We start from the raw sequence: 27,820 nt of genomic DNA on the forward strand, positions 1-27,820 counted from the left end.
GTTTCTGTTTTTTGCGCTTTCCTTGTTTTTGTAGGGACATGCTCATGGCAAATGGCATGTACTTATATAACGCCTTTATTCAAGTCAGGAGACTTGACCAAAGCGCTTTACACTACATTCATTGACCCATTCACGCACACACTCACACACTGATGGTGGCAAGCTACATTGTAGCCACAGCTGCCCTGGGGCTGACTGACAGAAGCAGGGCTGCCGTACAATGGCGCCACCGGGCCCTCTGACTACCATCAGTAGACAATGCAGGTGAAGTGTCTTGCCCAAGGACACAACGACACTGAAAGTCGGAGTCGGGGCTTAAACCGTCAATCCTTTGATTTCAGGGCAAACTCCTACATCCAACGCCACTGTCGCCCCATGCTCAGCGCAATGTCGTAAGGTTCTGATGACTGAAAGTTTGTGTTCCAATGGGTGGTGTGAGTCAAAAAGAAGATATTGGTCTGTGTTAGCAGATTTCATATAGACTTCAATGTTGAGGTTTCCATCTCCTTCTTTGCTCACCAAACAGTCCAGAAAAGGTAGCTTGTTGTTGTTGGCATCCTCTCTTGTGAAATTGATGTTTTGGTCAACCGAGTAAATGTGTCTTGTAAAAACTTCCACTTCTTTTAGTGATCAAAAGAAGCCAAGCGACCCCCATTCCAAATGGGTGGACCCCTTCGTCTGTTCCAATTTGCATGTTTTCAAAACACAAACAAGGCTTTGTTGGGCTACTGTATACAACCTCGAACACAATGCTATTCCTGAAATTTTGAATTGAAAAACCTTCCTGGATGGGAAGCGAAACGTCTTCAAACTTTGAAACAAAGTCCAGTGGTATTTTTTTTATTTTCTTTTTTAAGAATGACTATGACCTGAATGACTGAGAACCTTCACCAGCAGAAAGATGAAAAAAAAAAACACATTTTAGTACTTTGAAAAGTTGAGGAGTAATACACTTTGGCTGAAAAAGTCTGAAGAGAATTTGTTGCATTTCAAAATGCATGATCAGCATACAGATTGAGATGGTGACAATGCATGACTTCTATTACACCGCCATTTGACATTTTCGTAGTTAAAACGTAAAAAAAGTCTAATGAGATTTAGATTCATCAGACTCAAAATATGTAAATACATTTAAATCAAAGTGTTTAATCCAGGTTTACTGACTAGATAGGTGACTTTTCCAAGCCCTGTGCAAAGGGGATAATCAACTGAATCTGCAGGAAGGTAACATAAGAAAAGCATCTGAAATTGAGGTTTGAAAATTCGCTGTGGGGTGCTTAGGCCCCTTCAATTATTCAAATATGCTGCATAATAAATCAGTCTTAAGGTATGCAGAGACTTTGTTATGCCAAGAATATCCTCCTCTCTTATACCAGCCACAAAAAAGCTTTTCTTACAACATCCTTCTTGGTAGTGACTTTTAAAGGATGTGGCTCTGCAGGAGCACAAGACTCTTTTGACCCACATTGCTTTTCAAAAGGTTTACTTAGAGGGATGCTGTGTAGCTACCAGGGTGGAAAAAGGCAGGGATAAATGGATGAGATTATGATGCAGAGGAAGGCAACTTGATTTAATCCTTTGATTTGATTATGCAGATACAAAGATTATTAAATGATCAAAGGGATTACATTTTGGTTTAAATACTAAAACTTTAAAATCATTATAGACACTGCTCTCTCCAATTCAATGCAAAGCATTTGATATGAAAGTAATCTTATTAAAAGACTTATGGACATTATGAAAGATGATAGCCAAGGCAAAGATTATAAAATCTGCTTGTGCAACAGTCTATACTTATAATGTTTAAACAGCAACAGTGAGAGTCCCACTTATAAAGTATGGCAGTAGTGTTTTTAAGTTGCCCACGCATGATCCAGTAAAAAGTGGGGAGCGGCAAGGAGGATATACTTTCAAAGAGGGAAAAACATAATCAGCAAGATGTCAGATAAGAACAGTGTGAAACTGTAAACCATGAAACTGATGAGGTAAATATGAAAAAAAAGACATATAAGTAAGCATCTGGTTGATGGATAGTGTATCATAGCAGCAGTCCTTTTTTTTTTCCTTCTTATTTTTTTAAACAACTGTAAAACCAAGGTGTGCGTTCAGGTAATTATCACTACCGGACCAGATTGATGCATCTGGAATATGTGCCAGCTGATACATCATTGAAAAGTGGAAAGTCTGCCCACTTGATACACCTGAAGTGATCCAGGGTGGTTTATATTCTCTCCCATGCCTTTTGGTTCAGTGTGTTTTCAGTTGTTTTTCTCATTGATCTGGATCTAGTTTAAAATAAGTAAATAGGTGAATCTCAGCTTTTCCTTCCTGCTATAGTTTTTCCAATTATTGTTTGAATGTACAATACGTAAGTAGGGGTGTGAGACAAAAATGATTTGATGATTTATCGTGATCTTCGTCTGCCCAATATAATACTGATCTTTCAGTTCTTAGTATCGATTTCAAAAAAACAAACATTTTAGCCTAAAACAATGGGGGAAAATGGGCTACCTCTGCACTGCCAATCTGGTCGATAGAGCTGTGGAGCCCTTATGCTGTTCGGTGCAGTGTCATGTCTGTAGTTGAGGCAGTCACGGTGTAAGATGTGGACTGACTCATACCAGAAACAAAATAGATTCTGACAAACATATACAACATCTGCTTTTTTATGTATGCGTTTCATTTTGATAGCTGGGTAAATATCGCAATATACAGTGATATTCAAATATTGTGATAATATTGTATTGTGACCCAAATACTGTATCGCAACGCACATGCTAATAATCACCCCTATATCTAAGGTTAAACAAATGTGAGGTACATAGACTTACCAAGAGTAACATATATTCACGGCCAAAGACACATAAACAGGAGATACAAAGGGTGGTCTCCACCTGATTAAAGTAGTAAAACACTCAGGTATCCATTCCTGCTTTCACAGCCTTTGTGGGTGTTTTTGCCCACTTTGTGAGGGATTGCAAATAATTTTGGCTTTTCTTTCTTTGTCCAAACAATCTAAAACATTGCCCTTCACTTTACATGAAACAAAAATCACAATCTACATGACAAACACTTATTGATCTCATGCACTGATGTCTCTTTTAATAGCACCTCAGCCTGCCGATGGGGTGCACATTGGTGAAGCCAAAGTTAACCTGACCCTATATTTTCTTTTTCTCTATTTTTCACAGTGGACCTCCCAATGAATTTAAGGATAAAAAAAAAAAAAAAAAAAAAAAAAAAAAAAAACGAGGTTTGAATAACAAAGAGTAAAAAAATGATTACCATTTGATCTCTTGGTAATCAATACTGTAAAACCAGCAACATCATACTTTTGTAAATCTTACTGAAAAAGGCAATCAACCAACTTTCCAGTGATGAAGAGACCTTTTAAAGCAAATAACATTTTTGCTAATACTTTAATAAAGTACAATGATTTTTCTTATCAACGGCAAATAATTAAAAGAAAATTTTTTTAAAAAATGATATCATCTAACAGTTTTAAAATGCTAGTTTTCCTTTTCTATTCAAGGACATTCCACAAAGTGTTTTTACCATCAAATCAACCCCAAAATCATAAACTGAGCATATTTAGCTGAACATGAAATCAACATTATACAAATATGTGCTAAGGAACCATATTTCTAACATGAATAATTCTCCAGCTATGTCTTTTGTCATGGTCTTGGTTCTGTTGTTCTTTACTTTGCTCCTTGTTTTCTAGATTTATTGGTTTAAGTACAGTTTTGTTGTAATTTCTAGATTTATATTAGTTCTCATGTTTTTCTGTTGTCCTCTATTGCCCTCTTGTGTGTGTATGTTCCTTTCCCCTTGGCTCCCTCGTTGTCTCCCCTCACACCTGCTCCTTGTCTGCTCGTTAGCCCTGCCTTTGTCTCTTTCTGCTATATATGCTCTCCCTCTGCTCTCACTCTTTGTTGGTTTCTTGTCTTTGCTGTCTTCCCATGCTGTGGTCTATGTTCCTCGTCTCTCCCTGGCTCCTTGTGTTTGGTTTTCCCCAGATGTCTCCTCAGTTCTGGTTTGCTTTTCATTATTAGTTGGATTTTTGGATTCCTGCCTTTGTTTACTGTTTTTGCCCCATTAAAACTCCCAGAAATCTCCTCAGCCTCTCTTCCTCTGTGTTTGGGTCCTCATACCTCAACTAACCTTGACATCTTTAAACCAGGATTATCTCCTTATATAGTATGTAGGATTAACAACAACTACTGCTCTATAGGTTCTACCCATGGGCGTAGGTTTGCATAGGGACCATAGGGACATGTCCCTACCAAAATTATGAACCGACCTAATTGTCCCGACCAATAATTGGATGTGAGCAACATGTTTATAATTTACAGCAGTAGTTATTGCAGCAGTGGCTTCTTTTCCTCTCGCAGCTCCTCTGCCTGGTCTCTCCTGTCCCTTTCATGCAGCAGCGCATGGAACTGTGCTGCGCTGTTTAACTACACTCTCATTGGTTGTTCTGCCTTAGGTTCCGCCTTCTCTCTCTCTGATTGGCTGTTTTCTAGTCCTGGTGTGCTTGGAGCACAAAATTGAAAATTGATTCACACTAGAATGCTGCGGTTACTACAATAAATATTAGGCTACAAAACTAGTCCCAATTAAAAAAAAAAATGAATATCATGTACACTAAAAAACAAAAACCTTTTTTTTTCTTTTATAAAGCGAAATATTCTGAGTCAGCCAGGAGTTCTGAAGACACAAAATGGGCAAATAAAGGCTGTAAGCCATCAACATTTCTAATTCTTATCCACAGCCAACTAAAAAAGAAAACGTGAGGGTTTCCTTTTTACCAATATTTAGTTGCTATTACTGGTTTCATTTTTTATGACTCTTTGAGAAAGTTCAGGTATAATTATTAGCAGGTGTTATTTCTCTTATAGAGTACAACAACAAGAAATGGGGCCTAAACATCTGCTGTTTTTCGTTTAAAAAGCATAATTAGGGTTCCACATAATAATAGTTCTATTTTATTGGCTATTTATACTTCTAGAAATAGGATAAAGACAAGAACAAAAAAAGGAAGAATATAAACATTGATTTTATCTTACATAGATTTCCACACAGTCTATAAGTAAATTAGTACAAACATTAATGTCTGGTAAAAATGCTTGAATCTGGCTGTTTATTTTGGATAATGTTAAATTACAGATAAGATTGATGTTATATTGTCTTTTATAATTGTTAAAAATTATTTTATATTTGAATACACTTCGGCTCATTCTTAGTGTTGTGTTTGTAGATGATGTCACTAAAAAAGAAGATAGACATACAGTAAGGAGCTATTTAAACAGTCAGACAGTAAGCAATATAGGACAATGATAAAAGGTTGTGTTGCATTTAATTCTTTACTATTAAAAACACAGTTATACATTATATGATTATAGGAAACACAGATATCCAGTAATAATGATGCAGGGCAGCTTGTACTGTAGGTGAAACAGCTGGCCCTTCAGTGCTTCAGGTGATGTCTAAATAAACCAGGTGAAACTAAAATATTTCCACATGGATGGAGAATATTGACAGACAAAACATTTTTTTTAATCTTATATATTATATATATATATATATATATGTATATATATATATATATATATATATATATATATATATATATATTGTATTTTTACAATTTTGGTATAATTACTGATCTAAGTGGATTGCTCTTTAGGGGAAAGGGACATTTTACATTTATATTATGTTTTATAGTCTCCATTCTCCAGTTAATGATTAATCGCATACTAAATTAGTTGACGATTATTGAAATAATCAATTAATACGATTAATTGATTACGAGCCAGTGATACTTCAAACATTGATAAACAGCATCTAATGAGTGTAGTGCTTATAACATTTTTATTAATGTAGCAAAATGATGCTTTTCTCTTTTAACAATGAATTCGTCTTATCAGTACGGATGCTCACATCGAGCATAAAAAAGGGCACGCATATTGCAGCATCAATGACACCAGACCAATAGTGTCCCCACCAAAGTTCAAATCAAACCTACGCCCTTGGTTCTACCGAACCAATTTTTGAGGGGCAGATTCTGAAAAAAAGAAGAATCCTAATAAATCCTAATTATCTTTTATGACTCTATCATTTGCAGTTAAAGTTTTCCAGGGATGTTTCTATGCAAGATGAAAACATTATAATTATATACTGTGATAGCTTTTAACACCATTGGCAGGTTATTACATTAACCAGTTACGCCCAGAGGGTTTCAGAAGCAATTTCCGCCTGAAAATACACAACTGAGATAAATCAAGAATAGTTCCAGAATTATCAGCTCTTCATGCAACCTTTTAGTGCCATTTTAAAATATATTTTTTTCTGTGTAAAAATTGTAACAGATGTTACTATATCTGATTTTTGTTTAAAGAAAAAACTTTTTTAAGCCTTGAATTATGTTTTTTCATAATTAAGAGTAAGAGTAAAACCCCTTAAACACACCCCAGATTGTATTAATTAGCCTTTTTTATTATCATAACTGCAGCAAATTAGGAACAAATAAGTTGAAACAGATTTTATCCACAATGGTTTTAGTTACGGCACGAGGCAGAACTGCCATTTAAGGCTGATTTATACTTCAAACCCAGGTCATCTGCGTGTGTGCCGCAGTGAACGCAAAGTTGTCCCAGCCCCTTCCGCAGACACTCTGCTGCATCCTTCCCAAATTGTAGGTGACCGCAGGCAGTGCCGCAGGCAGGAGGCTTCTGATTGGTCAAATCTACATCCGCTCTACATCAAACGCATTTCCTGTTTTGTACCTTACTGGCTTGTTTTGTTTGTATGACCGCCATTACAAAAAATGACTCTTGAAGTTGGACCAGCTAGAAAGGCGAGGTGCATGAGAACGCTGGGAGATTTTTTCCACCTGGAACCCTGCTCCGTATCTAGACCTACAGCTAGTTTGTGATTGTCCCTCTTGAATTGTGGCTTGGAATAGCATAGCGCAGACCACGCTTCAAAATTGAGCTTAAATCAAAAATGTCTGCGTAATACCTGCTGCGGGAGTATAACCAGCACTTTACTGTGCCTAATGTGCTTTTAACCTCATATTAGGGAATTTGGTTAAATAAAAGTACTGATTTCCATTTAATTCCATTATTGGCATGAATTAATAACCTGGTTGCTGCATGTACTCAGATTTACTGATCAAAGAAGAAATACTGCAACTTCCAAACAGTGGACTTGAAGAATTCATAAAGTACTATATTTAACAAATAATTTTTAACATGCCATTTGTTCGGCAAAATTAAATATAAATTAAGATTTCTCCTTAAAATTGTGTCTGATTTTACATTATACCGTTGTCGTTTTAAAAATGTCAGTCTTATCTATCAGGAACAAACTTATTGTTTTATTTGAAACTGTTTAAATATAAATCTACAACGGGGCATGGAGAATGATGGGCTTTACTGCACAGCATATTCAAAGTGAGATACAAATTCAGCGTGTGTACAGATTTTTTTTAGCTGATTTTGCAAAGCTTTCTTAGATTATGAAAACTTGCAATGGTTTTATGAATCTAAAGAGACTTTGCCAAATGGGTAGCTTCAATGATTTGTAGAAACAGACAACATTTTAAAGTATTACATCTTTACACTGCTTACCTGTGAGAGTTCACTTGCATCTATCAGACCATTCCTATCTGCATCAAAGCGTTTAAACATCAAATCAACCAGTTGCTTCCGTGCTGTCATGCTGTCCTTGTGAGCCCCATGATTAGCAGCACCCATGTATCGTTTGTCATGCAAATCCAGAATCTTGGTTTTTAGCCGACGGTAGTCATTCAGCCTGCAGTCATCATCTGGCAATGGAAAGAAAAAGGAGAGAAAAAATAACTATGATTTGTGTTGAATAACTTCAAGTCTAAGCAAAATTAGGAACATGCTCTTTGATTAGAATATAAATAGGTATTATTATTATATAGTGTGTTTTCATGGTGGCCCAGTTTGTAGCACTGTTGCCTTGCAGCAAGGGTCTTTCTGCGTGAACCAGGTTTACATGTTCTCCCCATTTAAGTGAGAGTTCTCCGTTCACTCCAGGTAGTCAAGCCTTCTCCCACAGTCCATGAGGTGAGTCCATGTCTATTTTGTCCTTAGGTGTGGGTGTGTATAGTTTTGTGTCTCTGCGTCTGTCTGGCAAGTTGTCCAGGGTGTACCCCTGCTTTCCCCCATAGACTGCTGGAGATAGGCAGCAGCCCCAGCGTGACCCCGATGGATTGAGCGGGAGAAGATAGATGGATGAAAAACACTGCTTCTTAAAGAGCCTCTCCTTCTATCCATTTAAAAAAGTGAGGTCCTGGCTATTATTAGAGAATCCTGCAGAATTAACATTTTCACAAATAAAAGTATTAAAAAGTAATGTCATAGAACACAAATAGAGGATAAATTCAGATGGACTAGCAGCAGACCAAACCTGCAAATTGAAGTATGTTCATACCCAAAACTGCATAACAACCAAGACAATAAAAAATGGAATAAGATATAACCAAATTGACATGAGAAAAATATTAAAATCATCAAACATTGTACATTGAAATTAACATTTTGTAGTAATTATGATAATTGCTGTTTTTTTTTTCTTCTCTTTTTTCACAAAATATCAATTTAGATTATACTTTTGCGTGATCCACAACAATAGACCGTTTCAATTAAAAAATATGGGGGAAAAAAGCTCAGATTTAAGTTTTAAAGTCTACAAACTCATGGGGAAAAAAAGGATCTGCAAAAACTCTTGATAAACCTAGGGTGTAACCGTCTGCCAGGAAAAAAGTCTCCAGTTCTGCCACTTTCACAATGTGGCTGCAAGACATCATCGAACAATGATATTTTTATAGGGTATACATTCATTCTAGAGTCTTTCTGTCTCTAACTTTTTTCAATGGGTCGAGAGGGCACCCTATAGGACACCAGTAGCCTTCCTGAATAATTTGTTTAACCAAGTTCATGTAACATCTTCCTCTTGGTTATAGATAAGCTGCTGATTCAACAATCTACACCACAGATGGTGCCAACAGAGTCAAATTAAGTTTCTATAGGGGCACTCCCTTCACTCCAAAAGATTGCAGACAGGTTGGTGGGTAAAAACTGCCCTGACAATCCCAATAAAGAGTATCAGTGTTGTAAATCTATTTCAGTTTACTGTTCAGGGTAACACCAAGGTACTTATAAGGGGTTATTACCTAAAAGTCAGTTTCCTGGATGTTATACAGTGTGGTGGGTCTGTGCCGGTAAACATCCAACACCATCACCTTGGTTTTACCCAAGTTTCTCAATAATCTATATAAAATGTATAAACTAAATTTAAATTTAATATTTTTTAATTCCATTGCAATATATTTTTGCAAATGAAGCTTTTTGTGTGTTGCTTTTTTTTTCTTTGTGGTGCAAAAGTAAATAATTAAAATAAAAATTTGAAGAAAGAAAAACATAAACAACTGCATAAAGCCTATGGCTAACACAAAAATTAAACAATGATTTAATTACCTCTAATTATAACTGTGGCAACAATCATTGAAATCATTGCCAATTAGCACTCGAACAAATAAATCTTCCTTCTGGATGACATCATCAACAATAGGCGCCTGGTCATATTAAGTAAGTACTTAGCCAGAGTGTTTCCATGACCATCTGCTACATAACGAATGCTCTAGTGTTTATATTATAAAGAAGGATGTACACCCACACCCACTTCATTTCACAAGTGATGAAGAAACTTATTAACGAATCCATTACACAGGTGTCAAGAGCAAAAGCTGACATCAACAGAAAGTGTGATCAACATATATTTACAATCTGCCTTCAAAGGCTTTTTCAACTGTATAAAGGGTTTTGGTGGAGTGGAGCTGAGCTGGAGTTATAGAGGAAATAATGACAAGAAATAACGGTTTACACTTGCAAAATAACTATTCTATGTTGTGCCTGGAAGTGTACCTCCCCTAATAAAAGTCAGCTTTGTTCTCCTTTTGCACATCTTGAGAAGCACAGTGACATCACTGTCACCCACTCCAGTGTGATCAAAATCACTGAATAATATCTGCTACATGGAGTCTTTTGCAACAGAAATGAACTTTGTATGCAATGATCAAGCAATAACGATTTACAGAGTGTGCTAATGAGATCTGGCTGCTCATTGAGGGCTGATGACTTCCTGAAGGAACGCAACATCAGAAACCAGGGTTTAAGATCTCATTTAACTGATCACTCTCACAGGGTGAATGATCAGTAACTTTTAAAATGTGAGGATTAAAAAGAACCCTAGCCCTGACCATTATTGGGTTTGAAAGACCTGTTAGACATTCTGAAACTTTGCCAGGCCTTAAGAGTTGACACCAGCTTTATTATATTTTCATCATAGTGCTCTGTCACCCCATGAAGACCCCAAAAGTCCCTGAAGTTTGGAACTTTACTCCTAACTCTAATACGATATGCAGTACTTCGAGAAAACTTTCAGTACTACAGTCCCAATAACATTCACCTGTCAATTATTTTAAAGGATGTCTGCAGCATAAAAAGACACATTTACTGTCTATTATCCACTAATGGAGAATAGCTCATAGAAAAACATCCAATAGTATAGTGCCCTGCAAATGATTTTTCCTATGTTCACCATTGCATTTTGTTATACTCAAGAAACTTTAATGTATTTCATTGACAAGACCACCACAATGTTACGCGTATGTGTGATGTAAAATAAAAAATATATATAATTTTCATTTACAGTGTAACACTAGAAAACGCAGTGTTCATTTATGTTCAGCCATCCTGATTGAATGCTTAATAGAAACACATTGAGCTGCAGTTGCTGCAGTTTTGAGGGCTGCATAGCATAATGGAAAGAAATAAACATAAACATCTCTGGAATAATGCATTTGTGTTTCTTTGTTTGTTAGCACCTGAACTGCCAAGGAGACACAAAGTTGTTGTCAGATGTTTGAGGTGCAATTTCAGTCTGAGCTGGAGCCTCTAACACTAATCGAGGTGCGAACACCACCGATAGAGCTGAGCTGAGTTTCATACCAGCCACCAATAGAAATATATTATCAGGAGAAATATAAAGCTTTCTTCAGCTGTTAAAACAGGAGGAGAAACCAGTATGCCGTATATCATGGAAAAGGGTCGGTTTTGACAAGTGTCAGTGTCAGAGTGGCCGCCTTGGTCACAAACGGCAAAAATGAATAAAATATAAAAGGCTTCTGGTGTGCTCCTGGGATATGAAGGTCACTTACATCAGAGAACTTTACAAGTCATGCATGTAGACACACACAGAAAGGAGTGGAACACACAGAGATGTACTCAAATAACCTGCTAGGGATCAGTTGATTTAGAGAATTTTAAACACATTGTTAGAGGTTTTCATAATCTCAGAAAGGCATTTATTTCTTCTTATCCATATGATAAAATACAACATAAAGACTATAAAATATGTCATAAAGTAATCTTATTGCAACTCAATTTGAGCAGAGAATACAGTAGAATTACCAGCTGAATAGGGCTCTCATTTATAAAGCTTGCTTACGCACAAAAGGGGATCTCAGAATCACGTTTTTCCCGACTTCAACACAAAGGTTGTGATTTTAAAAAAAAAAGCCAAACAGCTTGAAATTGTGCGCAAAATCTGACTCATTTGTACTGGTACACATATCTGGAAAGTGGGGGAAATTTGCAACACAGATGGTAAATGTGGCAGTCGCCAGATTGCATCATAATTTCTCTCAAACATTTAATTATACTTCCTATAAAGCTATAAACATAGATGGATTTTATCAGATCCAAAACTACACTGTGATATATGCTGACACGTACAGGTCCTGTCTCAAATAAAAATAAAAGCCAGCCTAAATCAAAAATCTAAGTTTGCAAGAAAACAGAAGTTGGGTGCACGGTTCTACAGAAACAAAAATACATATATAACTAAACAATCTGTGGTACATAAAATTTTATATATATATATATATATATATATATATATATATATATATATATATATATATATATATATATATATATATAATTTACATTTTTGATACTGGAGAAAAATTGACGAGGCTTATGCCAAAGCTAGTTTAATAAAGATATGGTAAACAGACGGGTCACCCGCTAAAATGCTCTTTTGCGGGTTTTAAATACATACACATTAAATACATTTATAAAAATAAACGGGTCGGGGGTTGGGCGGATATTTTTTTTAGTGCGGGCGGGTAGTTGGTGATTTTTTTTTTATGCATGTGTGTTGTTATGGACATCAGAAATGTTATATTAATCAGGCACTGGGGTCACCCTTGTTGTAGCTTAAAGCCCTGCCGGCAGTGTGGGCTTCCCTCCAAAAAGGCCACAGTCAGTGTTCTGCAGCGCAGCGTACTATAGCCTATTACTTGACGTGTTAACGGGTCGGGTTGCGGGTTAAATATCAACGGGTCGGGTCGGGTTCGGATTTGAATTGAAGATATCCGCGGGTGACGGGTCGGGTTCGGTAGTCATCCTAACGGGCTCGGGTGGGTGCGGGTTGGTAAAACTCGACCCGTGCAGGACTCTAACCCCAAGCACCCAATGACCTTGATTAAGACATACATTTTCTCTTATTTTTGTAATTGAATTTTAAATCAAATTTAAAATATTTCTAAAGATATTAATATATATATTTTTAGATGTGCAAGATAAATATTAAATCTTTAATGGCTAGTGAAGCGTCATTACATTTTTGTCATGGTCCTGGTCTGATTGTTCCTGTTTTCCTTAGTCATCCATTTGTTGTCCTCTGCTGCCCTCTTGTGTCCTCCCTTCCTGTTTCTCTGTCCTGCCAAGCACCTGTTGCCAATTTCCTCGTCAGCTCTCTCTCTCTCTCTCTGTCCCCTTTAAAAGCCCTCCCTGTTCAGTTCCTGTTTGCTGGATCCTCGTCAAACATCCCGTCTAACTTCTGTCTGTGTTCCTCGTCTCTCCCTGGCTTCTGGTTTGGTTAATCCCTGATGTCTCCTTGGTTCTGGTACGTTTGTTATTTTCAGTTGGACTCTGATTCCTGCTTCTGGACCTGTGAACCTGAATAAACAGACTTTAATTCACCTCTGCCTACTGGTCTCTGCGTCTGGGTCCTCCACACAAACAGTGATTTATGACAATTTTTTGTCAGATTGACAACGTATTTCCACGCAAAATTCTTTGACCATAGACTCTCGTTAAAAGTTGTACATGCGCATTATCTCCTCTGCAATATGAAGTGTAGGAGACCTTAGGGCTGGGTATTGTTCAAAAATTTTCGGTTCCGATACCAATACCGATACCTTCACTTCGATACCAGTTCCTGAACGATACTTTTTTCGATACCAGTTTTATAATATCAATTTGAAGAAAAAGAAAATTACACAACATATTAAAGCACAAATCTTGAGTTTTATTTTAAGCTCTGATTTTTCCATTTACATTTTTCCTCTTACATAAAAAAAAAAATCTGTGTCTAATATTCACTGTTACATTGTGAGGACCTTTTTACTTAGGAGTTTTCCTTTAGAAAAATTACCATGTCTGACAAACAAGCCCGTTGAATGGGATCCTACTGACAGCGCACCGCTGGTATGTGGGGGTCTGAGCGGCTCCCACAGAAAGAATATTGGAAGGCAGGATGAACTGACTGCACTGATTAAGTTTTCAGGTGGATTTTCCCACTTAAAAACATAATAAAACTACTTTATTCCCACTGATCACAGCAAATATAGCTGCAAGGCAAATAAAGGATAGAGTAGCTCCGCCCAACGCGCGTCAGACCGCGCAGCCAGAGCAGCAAAGCTTCTTCAGCCGCGCGTCAGAAGCTGGTACAAGCAGCAAAAAGGAAGCAGCAGACGTGTTTTTGCTACTCCTGCTGCGTCCAGTTTGAAAGCAGCATGATTCACTCCGCTCTGGCTTTGCTCTGCCCACGGGCTGCTGAGAGGAGGATGGTTGCGCCGGCTGCGGTCCGCTCTTCTTGCAGTCAAACACCGAGCAACTTTCTGCTCTTAAATTGTTTTCATACACGATGTATTGCATTGTGCACTATTGGCATCAGTCTTAATAAAGTGAAGCCGCACTTTTGACCTGGGGGGCATTTTAAAGGGGTTCCATGACGCTCGCAACCAGTTCACAACAGATACACATGAACCCTGGCTGTAGGCGTGACCACCTGTGTATTTTTCCTGGATGACGCAATCACGTTAAGTGTTACAGCCAATCACCGAAACTTGGTACCGAAAGACGAGGCATGTTTCGATACCCTGTAGAACCGAAGCATTTCAGTCGGTACCATAAAAGAACCGAAGTTCGGTACCCAGCCCTAGGAGAGCTCATGGCGCAGCTAAGCTGCGGCCTGAGGTGACAGGAAGTGTATTTGCTCACCACCTCCCGTCACAGCGCAGACATTTGCGCTAGACGTTTTTCTAGATGTTTGTTAGTTTGCATAGTTGCTCTTTAATAAACACATTCTCAGAAAATACTTTTTATATATTAAAAAAATATAAACTTGACTAATAGCTTCTACATTATTAAACAGGTACAATTTTTTTTTAGGTCTGTGACGCAATATTGAACCATGCAAAACAGATTTGCCTTCACAAAGCCTCAGAAGGAAGATGTTTTATTTTTATAAAGTGTTTTAAAGCTGAAGTCTGTAAGTTTTTAAAAATCACTTTTTGTCATATTGGCTAAAACTGTCCCTATGCCCAGACAGCAGTACATGTAACCTGTTAAAAAAAACTGCTTCAATTGCTCCCGCCTACTGCCTGTATTGCAATCTGGAAAGAATATTTCAGGACGAGACAAAACAACCAATCACAGCCAGAGGAGCGTCTGATGGAGTGTCAATCACAGCTCACACACGCTGAATCCCGCCCCCTCCCTCTCACCGCTGAACCTGCCGCTGCCGCCCGGCTGCTGCAGTCAGGAGGACGCGCGTGGAAGTCATGGCGGAGCGACAGCCACCAGCGAAAGAGAAACTGCCCTTACTGCCCCTGCCGACAACTGCTTACACAGCAAACTTCAGTATAACCAGCATCTTATATCTAGCTGCTTGGAGATGAGTGTTGTTGAGTGTTGTTCACACTCCATGCCGCTTATGCTGCTTGGACGCTTCTGGTCGCATGCGGTAGCCGAGCAAATGCTGTGAGAGGGGTGGAGCTTGGAGGTGGGGCATGAGTGAAGCAGAGAAGGTGGGGGAGTGGCGTGAAACCTGTTTTTCTTCAAATTTTCAGTCGAAGTCTGCGCTCTTCTCAATGTTACAGACTGCAGCTTTAATAATCTTTTTTTGTTGTTGGCATTCATATAAATACACTGGTGGGACCACTTGGTATATGTTTATGGTTTTTGGTATACGTCAATTTTGAATTTATAGCCCCCCAACTGGAGAAAACACCACCAGCCGCCAATGGTCTATACCTAAATCTTTTAAGTGGTTTTTAGAAAATTTCAAAAGCCCTATGAGTTTTCAAAGTTACGCATCTGTTTCCCATTTTTTTGTCTACGAAAGGGTATCAGGTTAAAGCCATATATGTCAGTCCATTGAATCAATCGAGCATCAAAAAGGCTCCAGAACTCAAGGGGTGAACAAGTGTTCTTCTTGGATGTGATATTAAATTTAATACTTTGCATGACACATAAAAATGTGGTTATGGTACAAAAGGAACACAAAAACAAAACAGGAAAAACAACCAAAGTCCAAAGAAAAACATTGAAACAGTTCATAGAGCATAGAAAACTCTCAAAAATTGTAGATATTTATAAGAAAGTGTGGCTTCTTGGAAACAAAGTCTGGAGAAAAAAGGCTTTGCACATTGCTCTATTCCAGCACAAACACCAATGTCCTGGCAGTGAATGAAACTCCCATACCCACTTCAACCTGTCACTTTGAAAGCACTACTATTTTATTTATATTGTTAAAGTGTATGCTCAGCAGAATAGCTGGAGTCAACTCTGCAGAAAGTGGCCCCATCTCTGCAACTCCTCCCTACCACCTCTTCAGCTTTTCCATCACCCTCTCTAGGGCCCTGGCTTCTGCCACAGTTCACAATACATCACCAAACCACAGCATGACAAGTGTGTTACCCAAATCAGAGGTCACTGATTGCAATCTTTAAGAGCAACTAGAGGTGTCACTGCAGCAACACCTGACTGGATCTAAACTGGATATCTAGGCAGTGGGGCTGCACACCATCACTACTGCTCTGTCTGACAATATGAACACATGGCTCTGACAACAGACCCAGACCTGAGACTTCTGGTGCCATTTAATAAATTACGGTAAAGGTCATAATGGAAAATCTTTTAATCTATAGCACAATGATTAAATAAATAAAAATAAGGTCATACATTTATTTTTGAGCTTAGAAAATCCAGTTTTAAAGGTCATTTAGTCATACATTCTTGCTATTTGTTCAAATTCAGTAGAGACAGCGTTTCTTAAAAGTTGAAATTGTGAGCTGTAATTTTATTATATCTAAAATAAGATGCATGAACCAACTTGTAGTAGCATGTTAAATGAAATGACATGTAAATAAAATTTAAATAAATATGTAGCATGATTAGCATTGTTACTACTGTATGTTGTAAAAATTTAAGAAATTGAAAGGGGTTTAAAAATCAAAAGTAGTTTGAGACCTGGTAAATGGCCAGTTTGTTACAGAGTGCATAGTCTAAATTTGCTTTCAGAAAGTTGTTCTTTTTGCAGAGTACTACATATAATGCAGGTCTAAACATGAGGACCTGCTGGATAATCAAGTCTGTTGTCTGTGAGATGCATGTTTAGTTTGGATACCCTCCTTGTTATGGATAGTGGATATGTATCAGCATCAAGTTTTAGAATTCAATGTGGTGCTTAATATATGCAGGTAACACTACTTTGGTCATCACATCCTTGTCTACATTCTTCTATATTGAGGCATCTGTTGACTGTGTGCTTTATGGCTGATCCTAAGTGGTCTAATAATTATTAGCTAAATTTGTGAGGTCAGAGGTCAAGCTTTCAAATTCAGTTTCAGTTTTAAGGGGACTGAATCTGTCCTCTATAATTCTGGGGTGTTATAGGCTCATTGCCAAAATACTTCAGTCCCGCTTCTGTCAGTTCTACTGCAGTGGTGCACAGGATCTATGTAAACCTTGTGGGAGAGCTGCTACCCTTTTAGAATATTTTTTGACAAGTCCCAAAAACAATGTGTCACACTAGTTTAGCTCATGATCAAATTAATGGGGGTGCAGTGGAAAATGCTTAGCAAGCAATAGTGGAGCATTTATTAACTATGACATTTTGTCAACCTACACCACTGAAACGAAATGCATATATGGAATGTTGTAATGAGGGTACATGTATAATTAGCATCAAGTCAAACTGGTCAGTAGAGCAGGAAGGCAGATTTACAATATCCTCCCGATGATATTAATTCACCGGATAATGAACCCACAGTGAGAAAAATTGTTAAAAAGCCTCTGAGCAATCACTTTTACAACAATAGACAATATTCATGTCATAGTAAAAGTAGCACAAAGGACAATTGAAAATGTATCTTTTAACACCATACATCAAGTGATACCTCTCTAACTCTCTCTGGGATGTATTGCCTTTCCATATTTCAATCCTCTGACACTCGTATTTCTCTGTGGATAAAGTTGTAATTCTCTCCCTCTCATCTTTCATCAGCACAGAATTTCCATCTCATGGGGAACGAGCTTTTCCCCCCTCACCAGTGCCTGAAATAGGATCATTTTTAACCAGGACTTTAACCAGGTGGAACGTCATATGGAATTTGCCCTTTTCATTTTCTACAATAATTTAAGAATACTTTGTATTACTATAAAATATTTAGTATTAACTGTTCATTGGGATCCCTGATGACCTTCTCAACTCATAACACAAACTTTGGAAAATAGGTTACATTTAAATTATTTTTCCCCCCATTATACAACAACACACCTCAAATTTGACAGGGAAGTAGACTGAGATGGATGGTAGAAGGAGAGAGGAGGATAATGAGGAAGGAGAGGGGGTGGTGGGGTTCTGCTCTCAAATCTGATCCCAGTAGAGTTGATTACACCAACAGTACCCCCTTACTATCAGGTCTTGTTGATGACATGATGGGGGACAGTTACATGAAGCCTGAATAAACCAAGGCTGGGTCATTACATCATCTCAGCTTCAAGTCTATATTTAGAAAGCATCAGGGGGAAATGGGAGGATTTATCTTTTTGTGTGGAGTGTATTCTTTGAGAATAAATGCACTGTATATGATATGTATGTAAAGAAAATGTATGTCTTTGTTCATATTTTATACGGTAAAGCAACATAGACAAATGCAATATTGTTAGATAAAAAGGAGAAGATAGAGCTTTTTATGATTTGTCTTTCAAATAAATTAGAGGATGACATCCCTACGGTGGCCCTGAAGTGCAAACTGCAACTATAAATCTAAAAGCGCAACTACATTAAGGAAATCAAAACTACATAAAGCAAAGCGCAACTACATTAAGAAAAACAAAACTACATAAAGCAAATCGCAACTACATTAAGAAAAACAAAACTACATAAAGCAAAGCACATAATTTCATATATTTCTTAGAAAATCTAGGAAATCCTCTGATGTTTGTGGGGTTAAATTAAAGAATGCTTGGTTTTGTTTCTACTGTTTCTTCATGTAACAATGGTACACATACATGGAAAGAAAATCTAATTTTCAGTAGGTTGCTATGATGCAAACAATGCCTTAATTATCTTATTTCTTAAGAATCGCCTATGAGGCCAAATTTGTCAACTCTGAATCTTCTAGTTGTCTTGTCAACAGATATGCACACTTGAGCTATTGATTTCCATGCTTCTCATTATTCGTGTCAGTCATGTCTTGGTAGATTTGTTCAGGTGCCATATTCTTTTCATATTCAGATGTTTGACTGAACAGAGGCCAGCAAATGATTTCTCTTGTAGAATATTTATTTAGCTCTCAGTTTCAAATAGAAGCCATTCAAGTCAATCAGATAATCCCCAATGGATCAATGGAGCTGCAACATGACAGACTCAGCTTGTCTCAAGCATCAGAAATATGGATTAAGTCAATTTTTGACAGATGACTGAACAAAACATGAAAAACTCTAAAGACACATATGAGGAAGACAAAAAGACAGGCGCAGAAAGAGAAAAGCGAATCGGGTACAATTCAAAGTAAGATGGGATGTTGTCTGGACGTTTGAATGTATCTTGCACATATCAAGTGTGGTTCACTATTGTCACAATTTGTGATGGATAGCGGAAAGAAACCACCGCATAGTCAGTATGAGTGAGGTTTTAGTCTTCATTATGTTTTTTTTTCTCTAATGTTCTCAAGGTCTAAATAGAGCAGCTATTTTTACACTTTGATTAAATTATACACAGATGAACTCTACATCAGTAATTAGCTATGTTATAAACATCATGGTATAATTATGAAAAAATTAAGCAAAATGTAAATGCTTTATTGAAATAAAAAAAAAAATAAAAAAAATTCAACATACCGTATTAGGACTAATACCGTATTTTCACGACTATAAGGCGCACTTAAACGTCTTTTTTTCCCCTCAAAATGTGCGGTGCGCCCTATGGTGCGGTGCGCCTTATGTGTGTTGTAACTGCGACTTTTGAGACCACCTCATTGAGGAGATGATGAAAGAGTGGCTGAATGTAAGGAGACCAGGCGTTTTTTTTCCACGCATCACCATCGCTGTTAATATGTAACTCCATGCGTGCCCGTCTCACAGCTGATGTGAAAAACATGGGGAAACAAATTAACGCTGTGCTCGCTGTTCAACCGCTCGACATCGGTGTGAACCGGACACAGCAGGTGCAGCAGAAGCAGCGAGTTTACATGCAAAGTCAATGGTTGACGCGCATATAGGTGCAGCAAAAGGTCCCGCAGCGCGTTTTGGTGCAGCACGTCGGGAGCGTTTAAGCATCTGACGCACCGCCAACGCGCTGCTGCAGCTCAGATGGAAAAATTTAAGTTTTGCTGCTGGACGCGCCGCATCAACCAATCAGAGAAGCTGATCTGGGAGCTGACAGCGAGACACAGCGCTCTGATGATATTAACGCAAATGAAAAGGCTGGATGAATGAGGAGATGATGAAAGGCAGGTGTATGTGAGGAGACCAGGTGCTTTTTTCCACGCATCACCATCGCTGCGTGCCCATTTCACAGCCGATGTGAAAAAACGATGAATCAAATGAACGCTGTGCTCGCCGTTATCCCGGGGGTCTGACAAAGGAACTTCCACCGCTCGACATCGGTGTGACGCGCCCGTTCAAAGTAAGGCTGCGAGCGGCGTGGGAGCGATGGATGACAGACTGAGACCACAGTTTCATGATAAATGGAAGGCAGCGCCGTGCAAGTTACGCCACCGTTTGCGGATGGATTGTAGATGGACTGTGTCTGCTGGCTCTGTTTTTCAAGCTTTCGCAAAAGCCGGCATTATTTCTGAGGAGCTGCGCTGCACGGAAAGTGACTCTGACAGCGCAGAAGGGGAAATTGGCATGTCTGATTTAGCGCAGCTGTTTTATTCAGAGGAATGCTGAGGATAACAGAGGATGATGACTTTGATGGGTTTAAGGCGAATGAAAAAGGCTGGTTGGACGAGGGGATGATGAAAGCTTGGCTGAGGGAGGTGTATGTAAGGAGACCAGGTGGTTTTTTCCACGCATCTCCATCTCTGTTAATCTGTGATTCCATGCGTGCCCATCTCACAGCCGATGTGAAAAAAAAGGTTAAAGAAATGAACGCTGTGCTTGCTGTTATTCCGGGAGGTCTGAAAAAGGAACTTCAACCGCTCGACATCGGTGTGAACCGCCCGTTCAAAGTAAGGCTGCGAGCGGCGTGGGAGCGATGGATGACAGACGGAGACCACAGTTTCACTAAAAGTGGAAGGCAGCGGCGGGCAAGTTACGCCACCGTTTGCGGATGGATTGTAGATGCTTGGACTAACGTTTCTGCTGGGACTGTTGTTCGAGCTTTCGCAAAAGCCGGCATCATTTCCAAGGAGCCGCCCGGCACGGAAAGTGACTCTGACAGCAAAGAAGAAGGGGAAACCGGCATGTCGGATTTAGCGCAGCTGTTTAATTCCGAAACAGAGGATGAGGACTTTGATGGGTTTGATTAATACTCTGTAATAAATACTTGAATAAAGCACAATCATACTCAGTTTTGCTCCCGCTCTATTTTTCTACCTAAAAAACTTAATTCAACAGCCGCCTCTGGGCCGCAGCGCATCCGGGCTCACATCAGCAGGTGTTTTTTCATCTAAATAATCTAAATCTTTTTAAGTGAGAAAGTCCACCGGAAAATTTAATCATTACAGTCAGTTCATTCAGATTATTATCCTGCCTATGTTTTAAGTTAATTTATGCGTGAATAAACGAAGAAGAAGGGGAAACTGGCATGTCGGATTTAGCGCAGCTGTTTAATTCAGAAACAGAGGATGAGGACTTTGAGGGGTTTGATTAATACTCTGTAATAAATACTTGAATAAAGCACAATCATACTCAGTTTTGCTCCCGCTCTATTTTTCTACCTAAAAAACTTAATTCAACAGCCGCCTCTGGTCCGCGGCGCATCCGGACTCACCTCAGCAGGTGTTTTTTCATCTAAATAATTTAAATCTTTTTAAGTGAGAAAGTCCACCTGAAAATTTAATCATTGCAGTCAGTTCATCCAGATTATTATCCTGCCTATGTTTTAAGTTAATTTATGCGTCAATAAACTGTATCAGAGGAGTAATCGCAGCCCTGTGTCATCAGCGATGTGTCTCTCATGGCAGGTTCCCAGGTTTGAATAATACTTTGTAATAAATACACCTTGCAGCTTTATTTGCTGTGATCAGTGGGAATAAAGTAGTTTTAATATGTTTTTAAGTGAGAAAATCCACCTGAGAGGACATGTACCTGTATATAAAAAACGCGCCCTATAGTCCGGTGCGCCTTATGTGTGTGTTAAATACAGAAATGGCACACATAACTGAGAGTGCGCCTTTTAGTCCGGTGCGCCTTATGGTCGTGAAAATACGGTAAGTTAAAAAAAAAGCTCACAGAGGAGGCAATCCCTGTTCTAGGACCTCTCCTAAAATCTCTGAGATTATTTAACAAAGAAGAATTCTTTATAAAATAAAAAAAAAATTATAGTCAATAGTGAGTATCCTCTTCAGAAGATTTTTAAACAACAACAACAAGTCAGAGACTTCGGCTAACCGCATAGAGACGTGGCTAACCGCACTAACTCAAGACTCTCATGTAAGCATGGACAGATTTCATCTACTTCGGGTCGACAGACCAGGGAGAGTGGTAAGTGGCTTTGCTGTGAACAATACATGGTTTAACTCTGGACACCTAGCCGTTAAAGAAATGCTCTGCAGCAAGGTTCATTGAGCTGCTAGGCAGTTTGCATGAGGCCAACTACATGCCCCGGAATGTACACACATTATTGTGAAAGCTATGTATGGGAGATCCTTTAGATCAGGGAACAAGGAGCAGCTGAGAGCAGTGCAGAAAGAACTGAAGAAGAAAATCAGGGATCGTAAGAACAGCTACAAGAAGAACATGGAGGATCAGCTGCAGCAGAACAATAAAAGAGGGATCTGAAAAAGCCTGAAGACAATCTCAGGCCAAAATCAGAACACCCAGGCTGTAGGAGACCTGAAGTGGGTTAATGATCTGAACCAGATTTTCAATAGCTTTGACCAGCCACCCAACCACCCATCTTGTGCTACATGTTCAACTTAAGCCTGAGGCTGGGAGAAGTAACAGGGCTGTGGAAGATGGCTTGTGTGTTAACGGTGCCAAACAGAAAACATCTAAAGGACCTCAGCAGCTACACGCTGGTAGCAATCAACTCACACCTGATGAAGACCCTTGAACGATCAGTCTTACACCCTCTACACCTCCTGGTGAAGACTTCACTGGATCCACTTCAGTTAGCCTACTGTCATGGGATTGGGGCAAATGATGCCATCATCTTCCTCCTGCACCAAGCTCTGCATCACCTAGAGAAACCTGGAAGCACTGTGAGGATCATGTTCTCTGATTTCTCCAGTGCTTTCAATACCATCCAGCAAGGACTCCTAAGGGCCAAGCCGGAGCTGTCAGGAGTAGACCAGCACATATCCAAGTGGATTCTGGACTACCTCACTGGACGCCCACAGTATATGAAAGCACAGGGATGTGTCCCAGTTAGGTTAGTTTGCATTACAGGGATTCAACAGGGAACAATGCAGGCATCGTTCCTATTCACCCTCTATACCGTAGACTTCTCCATCAACTCCCCATGCTGCGACCTCCATATGTTCTTTGATGATTCTGCCATAGTTGGCGTCATCACACGTGGGGATGACTCAGAGTACAGACAGTGGACCCAGAACTTTACGGTCTGATGCCAGAAGAACCATCTTATGATTAATGCAGGGAAAACCAAGGAGCTAGTCGTGGACTTTTGCAGAAGCAGATCCAGCCCACTTACACCGGTTAACATCCAGTGAAGGGACATTGATGGACTGTTATACTGTAAGTGCCTAGGTGTTCACCTGAATAACAGAATGGACTGGACTCGCAACACTGAGATTCTGTATAAGAAAGGTCAGAGCAGACTCTTTATGCTGTGGGGACTGAGGTCTTTTGGAGTGCAGGGGGTGCTCCTAAAGACCTTCTATGTCTCTATAATGTCAGCCATCTTCTATGGGGCTGTCTGTTGGAGCAGTTGCTTATCTGTAGCTGGATAACCTGATCAGGAACGCCTGCTCTGTGATTGGATGCCCTCTGGACTCAGTGCAGGAGGTGGGAAACAAAAGAATCCTAACTAAATTAACAACCTTGTCGGATAATGTTTCCCACCTCATTCATGAAGCTGTTGCAGAACTGCAAAGCTCCTTCAATGACAGACTGCTGCACCCTAAATGCAACAGGGAGTGTTATCACAGATCCTTCCTCCCAGCAGCTGCAAGACTTTATAACCATCACTGTTCCCAACAACCTCAGTAAGTTATGTTCATGCTGATTTTTGTACAGTTTCTATCTCAGTCAGTTAAATAACATGCTGCTGTTATTTTGCACCTCTCTGATGTTGCTGCTTTTTTCAAATATCCGTTGCTGTGAAAATGTCCAAAGCTGTATATTGGTTAATTATTATCCAGGTGCACTGTATTTATATTATTAAAACACTTTACAGTGCAGTATTTTTTTTTTTTAACTCTTCCCTATTATGTTATTCTTATACAATTTTCTAAGGTCCCATTTTGTGGGACCATTTTTTTCTATAATCTTTTTGCTGCTGTAAACGCAGGGATTTCTCCGTCGTGGGGCAATGAAGGGATTTTCTATTCTATTTAAACTGTAGAAATATCACACTGGACTTCAGTACAATGAACATCAATAGAGTTTAACTGTGCATCCAGGAGAAATCACCCAACAGTTTGTCCATATTCAAATTTTTCAAATGTACCTCTGTATGTGGAACTTAAAACATCTCATTGCCTCCTGTTATTTCATGTCAGATTTGAGGCTATGGAAAGAACAATTTTGTTGAAACTGTTGACAAAAATTGCTCTAGACATACATCATTCGCTTTCTAACAAGCATAGGGAATGCGTTTGCCTTTTTCCTCTGGATCACTGTTTACTTCAACGCATGTGTTTATTTTCCAGCAAGTGCATCTTAGCTTAGAAGAAATGTTTGTGCAGCATCAGTAAACTCTTCGCATTAAGAATAATAAAAAAATAAGAAGCAAAGGAGTCTATTCAGGTTCATAACACAATGAAACTAAAGCAGTCACAGCAAAATACAGGTGCTGGTCATAAAATTAGAATATCATGAAAAAGTTGATTGATTTCAGTAATTCCATTTAAAAAGTGAAACTTGTATATTATATTCATACATTACATACAAACTCATATATTTCAGATGTTTATTTTGTTTAATTTTGATGATTACAAATGACAACAAATGAAAATCTCAAATTCATCATATCAGAAAGTTAGAATATTGTGAAAAGGTTCAAAATTGATGGCCCCTGGTGCCACACTCTAATCAGCTAATTAACTCAAACCACCTGCAAAAGCCTTTAAATGGTCTTTCAGTCTAGTTCTATAGGCTACACAATCATGGGGAAGACTGCTGACTTGACAGTTGTCCAAAAGACGACCATCGACACCTTGCACAAGGAGGGCAAGACACAAAAGGTCATCGCTAAAGAGGCTGGCTGTTCACAGAGCTCAGTGTCCAAGCACATTAATAGAGAGGCGAAGGGAAGGAAAAGATGTGGTCGAAAAAAGTGTACAAGCAAGAGAGATAACCGCACCCTGGAGAGGATTGTGAAACAAAACCCATTCAAAAATGTGGGGGAGATTCACAAAGAGTGGACTGCAGCTGGAGTGAGTGCTTCAAGAACCACCACACACAGACGTATGAAAGACATGGGTTTCTGCTGTCGCATTCCTTGTGTCAAGCCACTCTTGAACCACAGACAGCGTCAGAAGCGTCTTGCCTGGGCTAAAGAGAAACAGGACTGGACTGCTGGTGAGTGGTCCAAAGTCATGTTCTCTGATGAAAGTAAATTTTGCATTTCCTTTGGAAATCAAGGTCCCAGAGTCTGGAGGAAAAGAAGAGAGGCACTTCATCCACGTTGCTTGAAGTCCAGTGTAAAGTTTCCACAGTCAGTGATGGTTTGGGGTGCCATGTCATCTGCTGGTGTTGGTCCATTGTGTTTTCTGAGGTCCAGGGTCAACGCAGCCACATACCAGGAAGTTTTAGAGCACTTCATGCTTCCTGCAGCTGACCAACTTTTTGGAGATGCAGATTTCATTTTCCAACAGGACTTGGCACCTGCACACAGTGCCAAAGCTACCAGTACCTGGTTGAAGGACCATGGTATCCCTGTTCTTAATTGGCCAGCAAACTCTCCTGACCTTAACCCCATAGAAAATCTATGGGGTATTGTGAAGAAGAAGATGCAATACACCAGACCCAACAATTCAGAAGAGCTAAAAGCCACTATTAGAGCAACCTGGGCTATCATAACACCTGAGCAGTGCCACAGACTGATCGACTCCATGCCACGCGCATTGCTGCAGTAATACAGGCCAAAGGAGGCCCAACTAAATACTGAGTGCTGTACATGCTCATACTTTTCATGTTCATACTTTTCAGTTGGCCAACATTTCTATAAATCCTTTGTTTTTATTGGTCTTCAGTAATATTCTAATTTTCTGATATGATGAATTTGAGATTTTCATTTGTTGTCATTTGTAATCATCAAAATTAAACAAAATAAACATCTGAAATATATGAGTTTGTATGTAATGTATGAATATAATATACAAGTTTCACTTTTTAAATGGAATTACTGAAATCAATCTACTTTTTCATGATATTCTAATTTTATGACCAGCACCTGTATATCAGTAGATATAGATAATCATTGTGCTGACCAAAGGTAACACTGATTATCAGAGTGATCAGAAAGGAATGTTCATTAGTACCAGGATTACAGTATAATGCAGGCATTTCTTCACCAACTCTCATAGCTGAGACCATGACAAGTTAAATTCCTATAGATCAGCTGCTCCACATATGCCCTACTCTATAGCCCTCATTGATCTGTTCATAAAACATTCAGCTTTACACCAAGCGGTGGAAACAAATAATTTGTCACAACATTCACCTGCTGCCATTTATGGGCTTACAATAATCCCTCATTTTTATGACCTCTCAAAGCTGAAAACCTTATTGTACAGAAAGTCAACTGACAATACCATAAAACGATGTTCCAGAAAAAATTCTCAAAACAGCCACCTCCTGTAGACATACAACACTTCCTCAATGATGTTCATTAAAGGTATAGTGGAGGATTTTCACAATTTTTCACAAAATCCACCCTCTCCATGTTAAAAGCAAAAATCCATATGCAAAACCCTGGGCCCACTCCCGAGAGGGAACGACTATTAAACGCATGCAAGAGCATGCATGAGCCCATTTCCTTCCGTGCACCGTCTGATTAAAAGTTGCTGTTTGCATTGCTCATACAAGCTTACTTTCCAAAAGAAGATTTGCAATTTTCCCACTACATCAGACCCACCGCCGGAAAGTGGAAATGGGGAAGAGAGTGTAAGATGGCATTAAGTACACATTTTACAAGAATGATTGACAATTAGGAGGACCACTTATTTTGATGATCCACCCGGAAAAAAAACACCCTCCACTATACCTTTAATCTTTGTTTCTCTAGGAATCAGCAGTGAAGACTGAATGAATCCACTTCAGCTGGATTGTTTGTCCTCTCCATCTAAAGTCAAAGTTCATTGTGCTGTGGGTTGGTGAGGGCTGCTGTTTAATATATAGTCTAATTGTACTTATTATATGGAGCTCAGTCATTTATGCAACTGACAGATACTCAAACTTTGTGCTTCATGAGAAAAAAGGCTCTACTACAATCATTGTCCGTTGAACTGTTAAATGACTGATAAAATAGAACAAAGAAAAATCTTTTAATTATATTAATAAAAGCTTCAAGCCTCTTTGTAAAATCAGCAGCCACCTGTAAGATTTAAAGCACAACTGACAATCATTTAATCATTTGTTTGTCCACTACTAAAATCAGAGCCATCTACTATAATGACGCAACTGTTATTTTATTAACCTTTTCTGCCTTTGCCCAATTTTTTACAAACTCTTTCAAACTTTTTCTGAATGTCATATAAGGCATTAAACCTATTGGACTCCTAAGTCCAATGGGTTTAAGAGGTAGAACTTAGTATAAAATAAAGTCTCGGCTTGGAAGGAAAGTCCAC

The 27,820-nt window shown here is 38.9% G+C and overlaps 1 protein-coding gene across 2 annotated transcripts in view; it reads right to left on the reverse strand.

Annotated features, from left to right (window-relative positions):
• The window catches only part of fstl5 (follistatin-like 5), a 294,437-nt gene that overhangs the window by 145,523 nt on the left and 121,094 nt on the right, over window positions 1–27,820 (reverse strand). For both annotated transcript variants that reach the window (XM_038300837.1, XM_038300838.1), the window contains exon 5: window positions 7,635–7,831. In XM_038300837.1, the coding sequence (XP_038156765.1) occupies window positions 7,635–7,831 (197 nt within the window). The remainder of the gene's footprint in view (window positions 1–7,634; window positions 7,832–27,820) is intronic.

The sequence above is a fragment of the Cyprinodon tularosa genome, unplaced genomic scaffold (assembly GCF_016077235.1).
Source record: "Cyprinodon tularosa strain WSP-4 unplaced genomic scaffold, ASM1607723v1 ctg458, whole genome shotgun sequence".
Taxonomy (NCBI): Eukaryota; Metazoa; Chordata; class Actinopteri; order Cyprinodontiformes; family Cyprinodontidae; genus Cyprinodon; species Cyprinodon tularosa.